Source organism: Elephas maximus, chromosome 1 (genome assembly GCF_024166365.1).
Source record: "Elephas maximus indicus isolate mEleMax1 chromosome 1, mEleMax1 primary haplotype, whole genome shotgun sequence".
Classification (NCBI taxonomy): Eukaryota; Metazoa; Chordata; class Mammalia; order Proboscidea; family Elephantidae; genus Elephas; species Elephas maximus.
Window position 1 is genome coordinate 177,296,211 of NC_064819.1, and position 21,793 is coordinate 177,318,003.

The 21,793-nt window shown below is 36.0% G+C and overlaps 1 protein-coding gene across 3 annotated transcripts in view; it reads right to left on the minus strand.

Moving 5' to 3' along the window:
* REV3L (REV3 like, DNA directed polymerase zeta catalytic subunit) overlaps positions 1-21,793 on the minus strand; it is a 210,824-nt gene that overhangs the window by 63,624 nt on the left and 125,407 nt on the right. For all 3 annotated transcript variants that reach the window (XM_049899056.1, XM_049899045.1, XM_049899065.1), the window contains 5 exons: positions 16,863-17,005; positions 11,584-15,751; positions 7,320-8,239; positions 5,417-5,499; positions 3,999-4,124 (listed from right to left, as the gene is read on the minus strand). In XM_049899056.1, the coding sequence (XP_049755013.1) occupies positions 3,999-4,124; positions 5,417-5,499; positions 7,320-8,239; positions 11,584-15,751; positions 16,863-17,005 (5,440 nt within the window). The remainder of the gene's footprint in view (positions 1-3,998; positions 4,125-5,416; positions 5,500-7,319; positions 8,240-11,583; positions 15,752-16,862; positions 17,006-21,793) is intronic.

Consider the following 21,793-nt stretch of genomic DNA (forward strand, 5'->3'; position numbering starts at 1 on the left):
GGTATATCTCTTTGGAGGACAATTCAGAAAAATCTATCAAAATTCAAAATGGACATATCCTTTGATCTAGCCACTTTACTCCTGAGAATTTATTCTACAGATATATTCATACATGTAGCCAAAATATATGCACAACAATGTTCACTTGAGATTGTAACAGCAAAAGACTGAAAAAAACCTAAATATCACTTGGAAACTCATTACATAAATTATGTGGCATCCATGAAGGCTATGCACAACGAAATACTCTGTAACCTTTAAAGCTTTCAAAAAAAAATGAGCTAGATTTGTATCCTAATGTGGAAAGACCACCATAATACATTGGTAAGTGGAATCAGTGAGAGTGAAAAATGTAAGTACATGCATAGAAAATATATGCAAAGAGACATTTAAAAAAAAAAATTGCCATAGACTTCTGGGGAAGGAGATTGGGAGCCTAAGGTGGGAGGAAAAACTTTCATTATAACTCTGTTTGAAATTTTTACCACGTACATGTAATACTGCATGTATTCATTAGCTGATTTGTTAGTAAACATTTATTTATTTGTTTTTTAAACATACAAAGAATATTAATTATGCACATGTAAGGTATAAGGAGTCCTGGTGGCACAGTAGTTAAGAGCTCAGCTGCTAATCAAAAGGTTGGCAGTTCAAATCCACCAGCTGCTCCTTGGAAACCCTATGGGGCAGTTCTATTCTGACCTATAGGGTTGCTATGAGTGGAATTCTACTCCTTTGCAATGGATTTGGTTTTGGTTTTATTGCTGTTTCTATTTAAAAAATTAATAGTAAAAACAAAATCAAACCAAGTAAAATTGAGAGCTAAGGAAAAGAACTTTTAGTTTTAAATGTATACTCTTCAGTATTTTTTTTTTTTTACAATAAGCACAAATTATTCAGTAAAAACAAACATTCAAAACATAAAATCTCTCCCTTAAGCCCAAACAAAATAACACACAAGAGTTTAATTTAAAAGAATGAACATGTGGGAAAACTATAGAGAAGATTATGAAGACAACTTAGGTTAAAAGAGTATTGGAGGTTAATATGACTATTTACGAGGCCAAATTTCACACTCAAATTTTGCTTTCTATTCCTTAATAAAGAGCCCTGGTGGCACGGTGGTTAAGTGTTCGGCTGCTAACCTAAAGGTCTGTGGTTCAAATCCATAGCAGCTTCCTGGGAGAAAGGTGTGGCAGTCTGCTTCTGTAAAGATTTACAGCCTTGGAAACCCTATGAGGCAGTTCTACTTTGTCCTGTAGGGTTGCTATGAGTCAGAATTCACACAACAGCAATGGGTTTATTTCTTGATAAATACATGACTGCTTTTAGGGACATTTTTTCAGCAAACAAATGGAATAAACAGATGGAAAGATTGATGTACTGGCTGTAACTAGGCAAGAGTTCGGTGAGAAAGTGGGCAGGGATTACATCTCTTATCTTCTGCATGGGGCTCCTTGGGTGGCACAAATGGTTAAACACTGTACCACTAGCCACAAGATTGGAGGTTCAAACCCACCCAGAGATGCCTAGGGAGACAAGCCTGGAGATCTGCTTCTGAAAGGTCAGAGCCTTCAAAAGCTTACGGAGCAGTTCTACTCTGCACACATGGGTCGCCAATGAGTTGAACTGACTCCACAGCAAATAGCAACATCTTCTGTAGTGAATACATGTATGCAGAAGGGAGACAGACTACCCCAGCATAACTGGAAACAGAGTAGAACAATGCTCTAGGCAGAATTTCCCTCTAGGAAAAGGAGTAGAGCGCAGATTTGGGGGGGCATTTCCTGTTTTGACCACTAGGTGGCTGCTTGAAATGCTCCTTGAGGAAGAAACTATCAACCATTAGTCAGATTTGAGTGATTTCAACATCAAGAGAGCCCAAGATTCTAAAAGGGGCTATGTAGAACAAAGTAATAGTAAAACCAAAAAAAAAAAACCAAATCCATTGTCGCAGAGTTGATGCTAACTCACAGCAACCCTAAAGGACAGAGCAGAACTGCCCCACAGAGTTTCCACGGCTGTAAATCTTTACGGAAGCAGACTGCCACGTCTTTCTTCTGGAGACAGGCTGGTGGGTTTGAACCACTGATCTTTTGGTTAGCAGTTGAGTGCTTGCCTTTTTCAAATAATAAAAGAATAATCAAATGTAACAAATCTTTTTGCTAAGATCTGTAAGGTTGATGTTAACATAATCAAATTTGCTTTAATAAATACATTTTAACAAAGTATTTCCTTTAATTCCAAGTGTGCATATAATATGTATTCCTGGGTTTATTAATTTATCTGAGCTTGAGAGGCTAGTACAGGGCCAGGCACAAAACAGAACTAAATGAACGCTGTTGAATGGAAAATGCACAAATGAATCAATGAAGGTGTTAGACTATGTTACAATCTAATTCTTAAAAAAATGTGATTCCCAGTTCAAATTCAGGGCAAGTAATCAGGAAAAATTTTAAATTTTTCTTAGTCCATGCTAATCCAATTCTTAGAACAGTTTATGAGAGAACCTACCTGAACCCCAAAATCAAATAATCCATTCTAAACTGAAGGCAAAGACACAAAACAAGCATATAAACTAGCATTGTTCAATAGAAACATAACAAGTGCCATATATGTAATTTTAAGTTTTTTAGTAGCTGCACTAAAAAACTAAAAATTGAAATTAATTTTAAGTATATTTTATTTAACCTAATATATCTCAAATCCTACCCTTTTAACATGTAATCAATACAAACATTATTAATGAGATATTTTACATTATTTTTTCCTCAAAGTCTTTGCAATCAGTATGTATTTTACATTTACAACACATGTCAATAAAGAAGCTAAATCATCTATGGAAATCCTTAATCTCTATTTAGATTTCATAAAATTTGCATTGGAAAAAGTAAATTTTCATACCTAAGTTGGTGCAAACATACTTAAGTTTTCCAATAACTGAATCAAATACCTGTTTTTAAATCTAAATTAAATTTAAATAAAATTTAAAAATTAAGTTCCTCGGTTGCATATGTCAAATTTTAAGTTCTTAATAGCCATGTTGCTATTCATTATTGAATAGTCCAAGCAAAAACAATAAAAATATAGTCAGAATTCCAGGTTCGTGCCAGTTAGATATGTGCTTTGAATTGCATTTTCTGTAATACAGATAAATCTGTACCGATTCATCCACTCATTTTCTTCAGCTCATACTGTCAGACTTAGGTACATTTTTACAAGACAGCTTCCTATGGCATATGGCCTGTGGTATGAAGGTAAGTGGGTTTATATAGAGATTATGTGAGTGAATGAATTTATTCTCTTCTGCAGCAAGCTGTAATCCACTGAGCCAACCAAACAGAAAAACAAATAACTATCACATTTGCATAAACAGAATAATAAAACAGGTAGTGCTGACTTAGTGACGTATTCATGTTCCGACAAACTGCACTTAACTACCGTCCTTTTTTTTCTTGTATGTCTTATAGTTAGTAATATGTACTACATACAATGTTGTAGTGCATAATTTACAGATGTTACTGTTCCCATGCCAAGCCCCAATGACAAAACAGATCAGATTTATAAAGATACTGATAATAAAAGGCAATGATAATGAAAACTAAAAAAAAAAAAGAGGTATTCGACTTAAGTCAGAACAACTTACAATGGAGTCACTGGAATGGAATCCCGTCATAAATTGGGGACTACCTGTACACAGACTTCCCAATAGTTCAAAAATCTTTTATAATTTTAGCTTCTATAAACTGAATTTCAGTTATAAGATTTGTGAAAGTTGTGAAACCACAAAGCAACCTCAGCAACTGACGGCTCTTTTAAAAAGTGTCTCTACCCATTTTATATAAACACATAGAATAGTAAGAATAATAACAATAAAATGGAGATTAACAGATAGAATTCAGTGTATTCCCCCTCATTAAAAAATGTCCATACTTGTTCTATAGAATAAAACATAATAGTTAAGCACAGTGCACATGTCCATACTCTTGCAGTTTTACCTCATGTAAAGCTTTTGCCTCCTGTAAGTTTTGTACGCTGACTTTGAAACCGTAAGTATTGTTTAAAGATGGTCCGTCAATCTGAGAGGTTTCTTTCTTTGGGGTATTTACTGCTGCAAACTGATTCTATTGAAAGAAACACACACAGCCAGAAAAAAAAATAAATGAGCAATCATTTTCTGATTACTTTTTCTAACTTAGATAATATGCTTTGTATGTTTAGTAATAAATGATAAACATCATCTCTTTAATTCCAAGAAGAAGCCATATTATAAATAACTTTTTCATGCTAGTCATTCAAGATACCAGAACTGGATATATGTAGAAACATCTGATATAATCTGTAAGCAAAACATATGTTGATCTTTTGAGTTTACAAATGAAAAATAATTGTAGAAAAGTTGACATTTACACCACATGGACATTTATCTTAATCTTTCTTGGATGTATGAGGAGCAAGTAATCAATATATCTGCAACTACTTTTGCTAAAGCTTATAAAAATTTAAAATTCTGGATTTGTATTCTACCCTAACACAACATGTTCTTTGAAAGATTAATTAAATAAATCCTTGTAAATAATCTCCAAGGGTTTGAAAAATGTAGAAACCTCCCATTTTTAGGAAGTTTTTTTTTTTTTTTCTGACTTCCAAATGGATTAAGTGTTTCCCCCAAAGTGTCGACTTATATTCACAATACACTGGTACTTGTTTTTAATATATACAGCTTGTAACTCAACAATATCATTTATAAATCAAAGTTTTTTTTTTGTATTCATAGTCTCAAAATAGAAATGCTACGATATATTTTACGTAGTGAATGATATTAATGAGAAGTAGCCAATATGGAAGTGATTTCTACCATCATATATTTCCAAGGATACTTTTTTCATGTAACCACACACTTCTAAGTTTTGTCTTAATTTTAGTATTCCAATAGACATTTACGATATTTCAGAGATTCAGCAGTAAATCATGTTGCTTCCCTTTGCTACTTAGTAAAAAATCAATAATGTTATATCTGAGAAAAAAGTAATAAACCAAAGCAAAGGATATTTTTGGTGGGATCAAAAATCACTTACTTGAGCTCTGCTGTCATTGGATTGTTCTGATTTTGCCAGTAATCAGTTAATGTATTTGTATCCTCATAATCCACATTTTGGCTATCATATTCACTTTCTCTGTAACATTTGTATTTACATATAAGAATCTTTTAGATCCCAACAACAACAAAAATAACCAAAAAAAAAAAAAAATTAGGCAATTTCTTGTTGTCTCAAAGATATGTAAATAAATGATGCAAAAATATAAGAATTAAAAAAATTTTTAAATTGAGACACAAAGTTATCATTTATCTAACTGAAATCTAAGAATAAGAACGGATCTTCCACTGATCTTTAAATGTGTTTAGTATAGTTACCTTTGCTTGTGTTGTTAAGATTGCTCTTCTAAGAGTGTCAGTATTAGTTTCTCTCTTGTGATTCAATTTCTGGGTTTTTGGTTCTGTAGAAAGAAATTTCACATTTAACATGTATATCAAAATTACCTGCTTTGTTTCTTTTTTTAAACGTTTGGTTGTTCCAAACATTAAGTATTATTTGTGAGTACAGCCATATAAATTCTTTGAAGATTTCATAATTTAAAAACAAAACTAATTCAAACCTTTACTCTCCATCAAAAGAACCTTAAAATTTTACATTTTTAAATAAACATGCTTAGGTTTTAATTGCTGAATTTTATGCCTCAATAATTATCCTGGGGAATAACTTAATCCATTTATTCACTTATTTATCAACTATTTATGGTGATGAAGAGTCTAGAGAGAGAATCTGACATTCGTCAAATACATATAGAAAAATAAAATTTTTAACTGGGGTGAGTACAACAAAGGGGAATATAATTAGAGATTTTTATCTAATCAGGGATATCAGAAAAGGCTTCCCTGAGCTAAAATCTGAAAAGAGAGTAGTAGTAATTAACGGGGAATGGGGTGGGGATTCACCTTGACTACTGTGCAAAGTAAGTAGAGACTGCTGAGTGAATACGAAGGCCAGTGCAGGAGCTCAGGAGAGGGATAATGATACCTCGGCCCAAAGTTACGGCAGCAGAGGGAGAATCAAGTAGATAGATTTGGGTCATTTAGCAGATAAAAGAACAGGATTTTGTAATGGATTGGAAACCACAGGGTGGGCAGTGAGGGGAGTGTTAAAAATGAATTCTATGTTTCTGACATAGTGACTAAGTGACTGAGAGATGGTGGTACTATTTACTAAGAAAAACCAAAAGAGGATCAGATGGGTTTCTTTGTGCAGGCGTGTATATGTGTGTGTATGAGTGTGTTGGGGTAGGGGAATGTGCAGTGAGATCATAAATTGAGTTTTAAAAGTACTAACCTTGAGATGCCTTTCAGCATTCAAGTAGAAATGCCAAATAGGCATCTGGATATTGTGGTCTGCAGCTTAAAAGAGAGTTCTGAGCTGGAGATATAAATTTATGAGTTATCTGTAGTGATCCTGAGAACAGGAATTCAACAACTTAGGGAGAGGGTATAGAGTAAAAAGTGAAGGCAGCTTAAGGCCAGGCCTTAATAAACCCCAACATTAAGATAATGACTAAGAATAGTAGATATGCTTCAAAGGAAATTACATATAACATATATGTACATCAAGGAAGAAAGCCAAGGGGGACATGGACCTCCAAGAAGAAAGGTATAGTCAATAGGATAATGGATACTTAGAGGGCACATGATAGGAAGACTGAAAACATTCATTGGTTTTAGTGACAAGCGTGTTAGATATCTTTATAAGAGCCATGCTGGTGGAATGATGGGGCGGGATCCATATTACAGTGGACTAAGAAATGAATACGAGGTAAGGAAATGGAATTGTCAAATTAGAGAAATCTGTTAAGAAACTGGCTTTGAAGGGGAGAACAAATAGTAGAAGCTGGTAGGAGAGGTCAGGTCAAACGTTTTGGTTTTTGTTTCCACTTTTAAAGATGAGAGAGACTTGGGTATGTTTAAAAGCCAATGGGAAAAATCAAGCTGAGAAAGAGAATGTAAAGTTCCTGAGAGGGCTCCTATATTTACCCAGAAGGTAGGGAGACAGGATGGAAAGCAATGCAAGTAAGTTTTATGGCAGAAAGTCAAAAAAGTTTCCATGCGATGATGTTCTAAGACATGAGAGAGTGGCAACAATCTCTCATTTCCTGAGATAAAACTTAAAAAAAAAAAAGCTCTGCTTTTCATTACACAGACTAATGTTGTTTGCATTTCTAATCTTTGAAGAATAATGAGGGAGGGTTTCTGTTATTCGTACACTTACCTGTTGATAAATGGGTAAGACCAGCTGCTTCAGGATGCCTTTCCAGAAGTTTTCTCTGTATGATTGGTGTACTATGAAGGCGAAGTGATTCACATTTCCTGGTTCTTGCCCTAACATTAATTGGAGATATCACCAGAGGCTCCCTAGGCTCACTGCAGGGGCTTTTCTGTGTACCATCTTTTATTGGCTTTAAAAAGTTCTCAACAGTCAAGGAACATAGCTCCTCTACTGGTGATGAAGCTCTATCATCTCCATTTAATGCTTTGGACTCTGGGGATGTTGGTTGTTGCCAAGGGGGGATTACTGGAGAATCAGGGGAACTATAACTAACATAAAAGTCATCGTCATCATCATCATCTTCATCTTTCTCAAGCTCATTTGCAGAAGCTGCTGGTGGCAGCATTTGATTTTCACTTGTAGTTCTATTGCATTCTGTGGCTGATGCTTGTACAGCAATCTGAGAATTATCAACACCTTCCTTGGTATATGCTGTAGTAGGGAGTGTATGTGGTGCTGTATCCATTTTTGGAGGCACTACAGGTTTGTCATCTGGGTTAACTGAAGAGCTGAAGTTCTCAGCAGATTTTACAACTCCAGCTGGCTCAGCTTTAAGCAGTTTCTTGGAACGTTCATACTCTTCTTTGGCTTGAAGCCACGCTTGAACCAGCTGTCGGCTTGGGGCACATTTGCAAGGCATAATTACAATTTTTTTGTCTTCAACCATTTTGCGGCTATTAGTTGACCCTTTATTGACAACTGCTTGGCCATTGCGAAGGGGTGAGCCTGGTCTTGGATTCTGAGTCATTGCTGAAAATGCTGTTTTCCAAAGACGAAGTCCTTCCAAGGAAAAGTCTCCCTCAAACTCAGCCAGATCATTTGGAAGTCGAGTTTCTACCGTGAGGAGTCTTCCGCCAATCTCCCTATAAACAACATATTTTAGAACCCTTTTGTCTCAAAGAGCAATTACCAAAATATTTATAGCTTCCTATACTAGAGATTTTTCAATTGTGTTTTGTAGTCTTAAAAATGCTCATCATCTCTTTTTGCTCCCCAATCCCATCTTATGCAGGCACACTACATCTTTAGTCTCAACATGCTTTTCCTCACAGGTATATGAGTACTAGAGAAATTTCCTTTGGAAGGCATCATCAATATCAGAGATAGAAAGTTATTTTTTGTTTTAGTGCCTCATGAAGCCTCCTTTCCTTGAAGGAGATGGCACAAACTCATCAGATGCTTTTCTTCTACTCATAGTAAATAAACTTTCCACTGTCACCACATATGGATTAAAAAAAGGAGGAATTCATTATTCAGAAACTGTATTATTGGATTTTATCAAAACCCTTTTTCTAGTATGTGTAAGAAGTTTCTCAAAGTCAGTCGAAACATACAAATCTTTGTACCCCCCAAATTCTCTCATTTAAAAATCACATGCAATTGGGGTAAATTACCATAATTCCTTCTCCCCTTTACATGGCAACATATAACATGACATTAAGGACTAACACTAGCCAAAAAAATCCAAGAATTTAGGAGTTGGAAGGGCCCAGAGAACGCACAGCTTAAATGCTAGTAATATATGTATATGTGGGGGACTCACTAAGTAAAAGATAGCCTGGTTTAGTTTCCAATAGTTATAAATACTGAACTAAATCTTTTTCACTAACATATATAAATTAATATTATTTTAGCCTTCTATAGCAACATAAATTAAAGCTACTTTTTCTTCCACATTATAACCCCTTCATGGATAATGAAGACAGTTCTTAGTTTTTTGCAACTACGTCTCTTAGGACATGATTCCCCAAATGTCCTGGTTAACCTCTAGATAAAAATTGACTGGATTCAAGTTTTCTAAATTGGAGCCGAAGAAGAGGCATTAGGGTGATCATAATTCCCAAGATTTTGTCCCCAACTAGTTAACATCGTAACTAGCATCTAGTACGTTCACTATACCCACCCCAACCCCATTATAAGAAAAATCAGAAACAGAATTATTACTGTGGAAGGAAGTGAATACACATACCATGTGACCCTAACCAACTCTAATATTAATGATACAGAAGTTATAAGGAAGCCAAGAATAACAAGAATTAAAGAAGCATGGTAAATTCAGCTTTCTTGACTACTGTCAGCAGTAGGGTAAGTGCTATAACTGATAGGGAAAAAATTCATAATATTTATCAAGAGTCTAAATTTTTCAGTAATCTTACTTCTAGAGCTATAGGGAAAAACTCCAAAATACCAAGAGTCTTTATGGACAAGATTCTCATCACAGTGTTATCTGTAATAGCAAAAACAGAAAACAACCCTCCTGCGCCAATAATACAAAATGATGCTTCAAGAAACTGATGATCTTGGAAAATGCTTACAGTATAATGTTAAGTGAATAAATCTGGATACAGTACTATGGCGACAGTCAGATCACACTTCACAAAACAAAAATACATAAAAAACTGTAAGGAAACACATAAAAATATTAATAGTGGTTGTCATGAGGTAGTGAAATCTGATTTTTATTCTTTTATACTTAAATTTTCTATATTTAATATGTAGTTTTATATAAAAAGTTGCTATTCAAAAATGGTGGTCATCCTTTTGTTTTAGCTACAGGACAAATGTCAAAGTTGGACAATAAGCTAACAACTAACAGTGACAGAGTTAATGACTAACACGTGATTATATAAGTTTCATAACTAAAAATTCAAATAAATGTGCAACACTGAGATAGAAAAAGTAGTTCAATTAAAAAACACAGTTAAATCACTATTGATAAAGTAAAAGCCCCAGAATAATGTCTAAGGAACAGGGGGTTGCCAGTTTGAAAAGAGGCTTTGATTCTTTAGGAATATTGCTGTGGGGCTGGGAGAGAGACACATGCCAGCCATACCTAGAAGCAGAATCTTTGATGTGGTGAAAAAAATGTGAAATTGTTCACTACAGATAATCTGGTAAGCAAGGTATGCACTGTGCTTACCTTGCCTACTAGATAATCTGTCCCTGATTCTGGGAGTGGATAAAGAAAAAGAGTCCCATTCAAGTTAAAGGACCGTATGTGGGTGCAAAAACCCAAAAAACAACAACAAAAAACTGTGTATTGAGATGGAAGTAAGTGTTTCTGCCCTTCAAGTCCTTACAGGAGGAAACTTCTATCTTATGTTTCTGGTCACTTTTTCTCACCCCTTTTTTAAATGGAGTACAGCAATAATGATCGCTAACCTGCGGGCTTTGTAAAAGCCTGAAACTTATTGTCTTTTTTACTCCAGTCAGGAACACTATGCTGCTGAAGGTCAGTGCTCACATGTAGTGGGCCCTCTTGCCTTAGTTGGCTCTTCATAGTTCCTTCCATCACATAGACTAAGCAGGGCCTGCCTTAGCAGTCACAGCCATCCTCCTCTGTTCTGACTGGATGGTTGAAGTGAGCTGTCTCTCCCTGAAACTGGTTTGGTAAATGGGATCACAGTCTATTTCATGGACACAGTGGGCAAGAACAAGAACCATCACTTAAATTTCCTGGGTTAAGCATATTCTTCAATTCAGCTTTTACTAAATATGTCCTGCCTTGCTGATGGAGGTGGTATAGGATACCTACTCAACCCCTGATAAACCAGTACTGTGATTCCCATTTTGCTATTGGCATCTGTGTATGTTTGCATGCATGCAAGTCTATCTACCTATTTATCACTTCCCTGAAAATATTTTTAAAAGAAAGAAGATGGTGGAAATCAAATTCCATCCCTGCACTCCTAATACTGTGCAAGCTAACAATATGACTGAGATATTGGTAACATGAAAAGAAAGTGGGATACAATAGAACCAACTTAAAATAATCTTCATTTAGAGGTATATCAAAAGGGTACTTATAAATATGTATGCTAATTTTCAAATACTTCAAAAAATGATATTCTTTTTCAAAATTATAAAAAGTTATTTAAAAAAGGAATACTATTTTGAAATGAGAATTATCATACTTTTAAAGTATTACGGCACCCTTAATTTTGCACATATCTCAGTTAGCCTCTGTACCTCTAATCGTTAATGGAGAAACAGTTAAATAATAGCAGGTTCAAGTTCAACACTCACAAATAAACTTCTCTAGGTGCAATCATCTAGCTAGTTTGTGGATTTTCTTAATAAGCCTATAATGATAAATAGTTTTCACAATGTCATACTTACAAATTCAGTATCACAGCCAGAAAGCTAAGAGTCAGGCACCAAATGGTGTTATGTACATGACCTAAGGGGGAAAACTTATTCTGATTACCTGGGCTTTTCTGGTGCATCAGAAGGATTACTGCAAAACGGTTCCTGGTAAAGAGTTTCTGAAAGGTCGTGATCCAACAAAGTTGCCATAATTTCTTCCCTACTTGGTGGGGACATAAGTGGTTTCAGAATGTGAGCAGTTCGAGGGGTAAAACTGCCATTTTTAGACTGTGATGGAGAGCTGGTAGACCTTGGTGAACTATCAGGAGTTGGTGTCAATATATCATTATTTCTGGAAACATACAATTCTAAATCTTCAGAGGCTGCATCCACAAGTTCACCATCAGGGGAGGACAGAATTGTAGTAAAAGAGGTATTGACTGAGTCAAGAGTCTGTCCCATGTCTTTTCTGGTGTGACCTTGAATCCAGTCAGAATTGCTCTGCTGTGGCAGACTGAGAAACACTTCTTTGCTTAGTGAACTCCTATTCAATCGGGCTTTTTCATTTAGGCAGTCCTCTGCCTGCTGGACACAGAAAGACTCCATTATTGAATTAGACCGAGCTGTTAGAGGATGAAAACTATTTTTCCACTGGTTGTGGTGATGATTTTCATTGCTATCTATGGATGATTTCTCAAAAAGTTCAGGACTTAGAGTACCAGATCTAATCCATGAGGCTGGGTCTGAGGGACGATGCTTGTTGTCATCACACTTCTGGTTATCATGATTTAAAAATTCATTTTTTTCAATAGTTTGTCCTGGGAAAAGATCCTGAACTGCATCACTTAGGAACTTCTGAGGCAAATTCTGATCAGCTGGGATAAACTGACTTCCAGAATAAAAACTACAAAATCCAGTCTGACCTATTGCATTAATATCGAAATTGTAATTATGTTCAGGAGACAAGCTATCTTCAAGTGAATAACAACTTTCAAAACCTGGGTCTGAAAAACAGATGGGACTGTCATCTGATAAGGAGTTATCCAACTGACCAGAGTTTTGTAAATTCAGAGTGTCCACTTTTAGAAGTTTGGGAATTTTTTCTTTAGGTTTTGCACTTCTGGGAGTTCGAGGTTTTCTTGGAGATGTTACTGATCGTGTCCTTTTAACTGCTTTGTTATGTTCAAGGGAACCAGAAACATTTTTGTTTGCTTGATGTTTATTAGGTAACTGATCTTGCATACTATTTGCATTTTGTGCTTTCTGCTGTCTTTTTTGTAACAATTCCTTCAAAACAGCTAGTCCTGACTGTCCTTCACCAAATGTTGTCGGTGGTGTTGACACATTTCTATTTTTACACTGAGAAAGTGCTTTGGTTTGTGAAATTGCTTCTGACAGTGACCTTTGTTTTACTCTTTCAGGTTTGAAATTTGACATATCTAAAATAAAGCCCCTTTGTTTTTGCTCCCATGCTATTTGTTTGATTGGACGTCTCAAGGAAGTTACAAAGCAATTATTAGGCATTTGGCTTTCCTCTGAAGCTGCATTTGCAGAACAAGTTTCACTGTGCTTTGATTGCTCTGCCATACACACAATCTGTTGCTGACTGTCTCTACAATGCAAAAAATTAGGGGCATACGGCTGGTCTGGCTTTGATTCTAGGGAATTATGACATTCATTTAACTTTCCAATAGACGACAGATAGTTTTTTTGTGTATTTGCACTCTCTTCTGTCTTTGGAGACATCATACCCGAAGATATCTGTGTATTCTGTGCTACCTGAGACAAATGGTTAGAAAGGTCAAATATATTTTTTTGAATCAAAGTTGATTCCTTTAAAGTAAACATAGTACTTTGATTACGAGACCTCTGAACATTAATTTTTGATATTCCAGGTCCTACAGAACTACAAACAACTGAAGAATGCAAATCATCTCGTGAACTGGGGAATGTTTGCAAATCTAAAGGTTTCTTGCTTTCTAAGAAAGAAGAAAAGCAACCAGGTAATTTCTGTTGTATATTAATTCCACTGGGAAGGGGAGCAGAAATGGGGTGATCTGTAGCAGAGCCTGCTAGTGACATATCTTTCTGTTTAAAAAGTAGTTGAGAGCCTCTAGAACTACTTGAGACCTCAGACACATTTTGGTGTTTCAGCACAAACTTAATTTCAGCACCAGACTGAGATTTTACTTTTTCATCCTTAAGTGTAATATGCTTCTTTGATGTACCTTTCTCATTTGTTTTTTGTTTCTGCTTTGCTCTTGGTTTCTTTTTTCCATCATCTACTAGTTTACTTGTCTGATTTCGTTTGTTCCTTTTCTTAGTAACTACAGAGGGATTAACAAGCTTTGTTTTTGATTTCTTAACGTGCGCTCTTGCTCGGCTATTTTTTCCTATGCGGGAATTAACAGTCTTTCTATTACATGTATTAGGACCCTTAAAAAGCATTGCTTCTTTTTCTGCAGCAGCAATAATTTCTTCAGCTCTTGGATCTGTGGGAGACCAGCAGCGAGGTGGAGAAGAATTTATGGGACTTGTGCTTCTCTCAGAAAGAAAACCTAGTTTAGACATAACATCACTGTAATTCAAGTCACAGTCTTCGGTTTCAGCATTGTAAGATGGGGAGGGAGGAGAAAGAATAGCATGTGACCTTTTTTTCCTGAAAGATAAAGTTCTTTTAATATTTTCACTATTCGTCCTTTGTTGCTTACCAGTTTTTTTCTTAGCAGACTTATGCTTTGATTTTCTTCTGTGACTTTTCTTTGGTGTTAGTGGATAAATGGGATATTTGGTGGCAGGGGAGTCAGGAACTTTTGGCCAAAAATCCTTCAAAGGTGCAAGCTTTTTATATAGTTCCATTTTTTCCTCTGTTAATATTACTTGTTTCTCTTTCGAGTCTATTTTTCCTAGTTTCACAAGCATATTTTTTCTTCCTCTAAATCTATTGATAATAATATACTTTATGATAACAGGGGGCAGCTTTTTTGACATTTTTCTTCGTTTTCGAGATTTGAGAGTTCCATCTAAATTTTCACTGATTTCCGTGGGATGAGGTAGGCTAATTCTTGAGTTGTGTGTTATAAAACTTGATTCACTATCTTCAGTCTCATAATTTACCTTGCGTTTGGCTCTAAGTGTGTATTTATTTCCATACAGTCCAAAGGACTGCTCAGTTTCTAAGGTTCCATCTCCAAAGTGACAGTCTATAGAAGTGTCTGTAGGTGCTTTATTTTCAAAAGTGCCACGGGTGGCTTTAATTAAGTCACTGGCCAATGCATTATCCTTCTCAGGATTACTATTACAAGGATTATTTTGTATACAATTATCTTTCATGGGTCCAATCTCACTATTTTTGGTAGAAGTCTCCTGATGACCTACAAGTTTCTTTTTACTCAGTTTTAACCGGGATTGTTTATTGCCAGGTTGCAGTTTATAAGTGACAGGAGATAGTTTCTGTGGTCTACTGAGACAATTAGAAAGAACCACACTGGGAAAAAACATATAATGTGCTGCTTGCTGGCTGAGGCTTGGTTTTTCTGTTTTATGTTCCTGAAATTCTTCATATCTAATTTTAAGTTTATTTAGTCCACTTTCATCAGCAATGCTATCAAGAGAATGTACCATAGTTCTGTTCTCCCCTGAGCATGAGAGCAATTCACAATTTTCAGTTAATGATGAAGGGAATAAACTATTCAGAGCTGTGCTGTTACCTTTTTCATTTCCTTCGGAAGCTAATTTATTTTTTGAGTGAGTTAAGTCTGAAAAGTTGAAAGAGTTTTTGCCCAATGTACTTTCGCTAGTATGACGATTCATATGTATAAAAGGGGCATCCTTTTCAACCTTTCTAATGTTTGTATACTTTCTGCTTGGTATTTGTCTAGTAACAGATGGAATATCTTCTTCATAATTAAAAATACTATTTTCACAGGAAGATACTGGGAAGATATCTTTCTTACTACTTTCTTTATGCGAGTTTTCGGAATGGATAGTACTATTTAAAGATCCAGGGTATTTCATAGAGTAAGTGCTTTCATTTGTAAAAGAAGCAACTGAATGATCTAGACCTTTTTCTATATTGTTTGGTTGTGAAAGGTCTTCAATTAAATCTTCCTTGTTCAAAACATGAGAAGAAAGGGCACTTGTGTGTTTACACTGAAAGGTAATCTTGGCAGAAGATGGAGGTTCTAATGTGGCAGCATCTTTGTGAAAAATGGAGGGTTTTACTGATAGCTTGCTTGTCGCAATGACAGAAGAGTGGGTTCTAGAATTTTCGTTGTTCAATGGATTGTCTGGAATGGGGAAAAAAAAGAATTAATTTCATTCCCACTTAAAAAAAATTTCTCATGCCAAGGTATTATCACTCTGAAGGAAATTATATAAAATTGAGTTTGTTTAAAATGGTTATTTCAACAAAAGATCACTCCTATCATTAGGATAATTCCATTGACCTAAGTACTCAAGTGTTAGCTACATTTGATTATTAGTCATATTTTAAACACACATTACTTTGATCAGAAATGGATCCAATTGATATTGGCTGCCGTCTTAGGGAGTAAGGGAAAAATATCGAAACCTCAAAAATTTTTCATAAAATAATTTGCTTTGCATTATCACTTCAAATGGTCTGTTTTAAACTTTTTTGGACCAAAATGATACATGAGTTGAAGACTATGAAAATCTAACAAGCTGAGCATATTTTTAAATCATTTCTTATGCTACTTAAATGTTAACATTTAAACTAGTTAAAGTTTAAAAAAAAAAAACAAACAGAAAAACCAGACCCGTTGCCGTCAAGTCGATCCCGACTCATAGTGAACCTACAGGACAGAGTAGAACTGCCCTGCAGAGTTTCCAAGGAATGCGTGGTGGATTCAAACTGCCAACCTTTTGGTTAGCAGCCTAGCTCTTAACCACTACACCACCAGGGTTTCCAGTTAAAGTTTATGAAGCTTGAAATTAGTGATTAATAGATGTTATACTCTTAGCAGAATCCCTGGGTGGTGCAAACAGTTAACGTGTTCAGCTGCTAACTGAAAGGATGGATGTTCGAGTCCACCCAGAGATACTTTGGAAGAAAGGCCTGGTGATCTACTTCTGAAAAATCAGCCACTGAAAATCCTGTGGAGCACAGTTCTACCCTGACACACATGGGGTTGCTATGAGTCAGAGTCAACTCAATGGCAACTGTTTTTTTTTTTTTCTTTTTTTAATCCTCTTAGAAACGAGAAAGAATTATGTATTTACGTTCTTCTAAAAGAAGGTATCTGAGAAAGAACAAACATAATAGCATTGCTATAACCTCACTGCACCAGCTATATAGGAAGTGTGACCACAGTTTCAAAATAAAAATATTTTTAGCTTCTAAATAACTAACTGCTGACAGCAGACTTGTTTATTTACCGTTATTTTCATCCGCAGTTCCATCTAACTGAGGTATAGAAAGATTGGCTAGAAGCAAACTATTATCACTCCATTCCATTTCTTCTTCTGAAGAGGAATCATCATCTTCGGTTGAGCTTCTATGGGTGTTTCTGCACAGTGTTCTAGGATATTAAGACTCAATGGTGAGAACGATTATTAGAAAAATCATCTTAGACTCAAATAATTTAACCAGTTTGGCTTCATAATAGTAAAATTAAAGAAGATCTGAAAACTGTCACTTTAAAAAGAAAAGTAGATTTACTTTGCTTTATTAACATGTCCTACTACAGCACCTGCAATAAAGTTACTGCAAATTGACTTTGTAAAAGTTCATACAGACATTTTCTATCAACAAAAGATAAGTTGAGATGATACATATGTATATCTTTTTACCAAGTGAATTTCAACAGTACTATTAACATCAGTGTCAAGGATTAAAATAATCACGTCAATAGAAATGTAGCAATTCTGAAATATCTGAAATACAAATGGAGTGTTACCAAGTAAGATCTCAGTCAAATTTTTTTTTTAGCTACTAAAATTATGCTAATATCTAGCAGCCCACCCCCCTCAACTGTAATAGACTAAAACCAAAAGCCGTTGCTATAGAGTCGATTCCGACTCATGCAACCCTACAGGACAGAGCAGAACTGCCCTATGAGGTTTTCACGGAGTGGCTGGTGGATTCAAACTGCTAGCCTCTCGGTTAGCAGCCGTAGCTCTTAACCACTGTGCTGCCAGCGGCTCTGTTATAGACTAGCATAGGCAATAATTCTCAAGCTAGAGGTCACAAAAGAAATCAAAAGGATGAGAATGGATGAGAAGTTAATCTGGAGAAGCCTGACATGATCCCTTTCCTACGAGCTAGAAGACAGTATCATTCCTACATCTATTGCTTCATAAATCAGGATTACCATATCTAATCATGTTCTTCCTCATTTTTTATCCCCCTACTCCCTTCAACCTATCCTTAGATATATACAAAACAGCTGGGGTGAGAGGGGTAATTTCCAAAAAGGTGGCTTTCTGGTGTATTTTGAGAAATCTCTATAAATACGAAATCACTATATTCTGAATTGGAAAAAATGAAATGAACAAACCCGAAAAAGAAAAAAGATAGGGGGAGGGGGCATTCAGGTCAGGACTGTAAGGCAAAATGACAGCGATAAGAGAGGGACTAACCCATTGCTGTCAAGTCGATTCCAACTTATAACGACCCTATAAGATAGAGTAGAACTGCCCCATAGACTTTCCAAGGAGCACCTGGTGGGTGCGAACTGCTGACCTTTTGGTTAATAGATGTAGCTCTTTTTTAATTTTTTTTTAGCCAATAAGCCACCAGGGTTTTCAAGAGGCAGACTAGGAAGTAGTAAAGATGTTGAGTCAACCTGACGTGGTTACAAATAGGACTGTGAGTCCAGACAGGTACTCTCTTTAAGCCTCTTCTCATACTGATTTAAATTTTTTCAACTGATCCTAGCCTGATACTTTCTTTTCCATCTGAATAGGCAAGCTTAATTTCTACCCATACCTACACTCAATTTCTTCCTTCTCCTGTCTCAAAAATTTGAAAATTCCCTTTATTATATGTGGAATAGCTTTTCCATTAAACCTTTTGTATTTTATTACAAATCACAATTTGTAATACAGTCACTCCCTGCAGAGCTATTAGAGGTCATCTTGTCCATCTTGTCCCCTCTAACCAATGCAAAAGTTCTATTTTTAACAGACCTGATGTAATCTTCACTTTTACATTCTTAGTGTGACAGGCTTGCTGTATCGCAGGGTAATCTTTTTCATTGTTAATGGTTCTAATTGTTAGTAACTGTTTCCCTGTTGTGAGCTGCCAGTCAGTCAGCCCCGACTCATGGTGATTCCATGCACAATGGAACAAAACACTTCTAGGTCCAGCGTCACCCCCTTGATCAGTTGTAGATCAGACCATTGTGATCCACGGGATCTTCACTGGTTGATTTCCAGAAGTAGATCTCCAGGCCTTTCTTCCTAATTTGTCTTTGTTTGGAAGCTCTGCTGAAACCTGTTCAGCATCATAGCAACATGTAAGCCTCCAACGACAGACGAGTGGTGGCTGTGCATGGGGTGCACTGGCCAGGAATGGAATGCAGGTCTCTGGCATGGAGGGTTAGAATTCTACCACTGAACCACCGATGTCCCTGTTAACTGCTCCCTATGTTATGAAAAAAATGTTTCTTTCCAACTTTTATATATTATTCCTGCTTTTGACCTCTGTAGACATGCACACAGGAGCCCTGATGGTGCAGTTGTCAAGCACTTGGCTGCTAACAGAAAGGCTGTGGCTCGAATCCATCAGAGGCTATGTGGGAGAAAGATGTATCAGTCTGCTTTCATAAAGATTACAACCTTGGAGGAGCCCTAGTGGCGTAGCGCTTAAGCGTTCAGCTACTAACCATAAGGTCAGCAGTTCGAATCCCCCAGTTGCTCCTTGGAAATCCTATGGGGTAGTTTTACTCTATGGGGTCACTATGAGTCGGAATTGACAGCCTCGGAAACCTTACAGGGCAGTTCTACTTGTTCTGTAGGGCCATTATGTGTATGAAACAACCCAACAGCATATGACAACAGACATATAGACTAGTCCATGCCATTTTCTGTATAATCACCTTTAAAATATTTGAAGGCATTTATTATTCATTCCGTAATCCCTCTTAATTAGACCAAACACTCTCTAATCTTTCAACTGCTTCTCAAGAGTGACAGTGTTCACGGGTCCTTTTAGTTTTCTTCCTCTTTCCCTTTCCTTTATCAGTATTTTTTAAAATATGGTACTCAGGGTAGAATATAACAGCCAACGTACAAAGTAGAATTATTAACTAATTCTTTTTCTGGACACTATGCTTCTATTATTCGAACTCCCTCTAATATACATTTATAAAATGTTTAGGCTTATTTTCCCAAGGTTAAACTTGGCATGGTTTTTATAGAAGTGCTCCAGGCAGTGAACACACAGGTATTAGTTAATTGTGTGATATACTATGCCTATTATTTTAAAGCCCCTGGGTGGTGCAAATGGTTAATGTGCTTGGCTACTGACCGAAAGGTTAGCGGTTCAAGTCCACCCAGAAGTGCCTGAGGATCTACTTCCGAAAAATCATCAGATGAAGAAAAGCTTGATGGTCTACTTCCAAAAAATCAGCTGTTGAAAACCTTACGGAGCACAGTTCTACTCTGACATATATGGGGTTGCCATGAGTCAGAACTAACTCGATGACAACTGGTTGTCTTATTTTTAAAAGGTTGATACTACTGGTAACAAGTAGGTAGTGATTTTATAAGACTTTTATATACATGAATGTTTACTTAATACAGTTTTAAGATTATAGAAATAGCTAAACAAAGTGTATTGAAAACGCAGAAGGAATGCTAATGACACACTGAAGATACGATCAAAGGGATGATACTAAAGTAAAATAATGAGAAAACAATGAAAAAAAACAAAGGGAAATAAGAAAAAGAATAAAATGCCACAAAATTAATCAAGAGTATCAGATAAAAAGTCAACAAACTTTGTCAAAATATGAAAGATGTGATACAAGTTACAGAAAGACAAACACATTAAATAATATTAGTATTATTTTATTAGTAACAACCCAAAATCGATTAGAATAACAAATGTTACCCCAGGTATGCAGTTAAAAACCCATTGCCGTCAAGTCAATTCTGACTCATAGCAACCCTATGGGACAGAGTAGAACTGCCTCATAGGGTTTCCAAGGAGCGGCTGGTAAATTCGAACTGCTGACTGTTTGGTTAGCACCGGAGCTCTTAACGACTGCGCCATCAGGGCTACAGGTACACAGTTAGTAGCTTATAATTAAATTCATTATTTTGGCAATAATACAACACTGCAAACTTATCGAGCTCTTAATAAAGTAAAATCCAGGGCTTTTGAACAGGAACTATTAAGCTCAGAATGAACTGAAAGTCTATCTAGTCTGTATTTGTGAAGCTGACTGACTGAACCTAAACATACAACTTTACGCTTTATTAGACGTCACCTATACGGTTTCAAGATATTTTGAAGCTATATTTTGTCACCCCCCAAATTACCAATGTCTTCATTATATCCAGTAATCTCAACTCAATCTAGCTGAATTAAGACTCAATACAACTATTACATTCCCCTATGTAAGCATATTTTAAAAGGATATAAAGCCAATAGAACATGACTGTTCATGGCATTCTCTACTTCCCTTTCTGTTGTTGTTAGTTGCTGTCAAGTTGATTCCAAGTCATGGTGACCCTATGTGTGCAGCGCAGAATTACTCCATAAGGTTTTCAAGACTAACCTCTCAGAAGTAGATCATCAGGCCTGTCTTCTGAGGTACCTCTGGGTTGGTTGTAATCGCCAACCTTTTGGCTAGTAGTCAAGCCCTTAACTGTCTGCACCATCCAGTGTTTATTTAATAAGATTTTCTATTCCATCCAACTTGGCCTGAAATATGGGTTAAGCTAATCAAGATGTAATTTCTGTCTCCCTTATTGGTCAATGTAAAGAACACCATTTTCCAGTCCAGGTTTCTAGAACCTTTCCACTTAAACATTATTCCTCACAGAATATTACCAATGATTACATAATTCTATATCTGCGTTTTTCAGTTATTTGGTATATAATCTCTGAGCTTATGTAAGTAAAGTCATTTAAAGCAGCTAGAGCATGTCCTATTCTTTCTATTTAGAGGACTTAATTCCTCCTTAATCATGTTTGTTCTATCTTGTCCAGGTTGAAAGAAACAAAAGTTACATTTGCTTTCTTTCAATCATCTGTTAATGCCTGCTTCAAGCATGGGTCTGTGTTTTATTTTTTTCAGTACCTCCTTCAAATATAGTTGGGGCGGTTGGTTAATTTTGTATTTTTAAAAAATACTCAT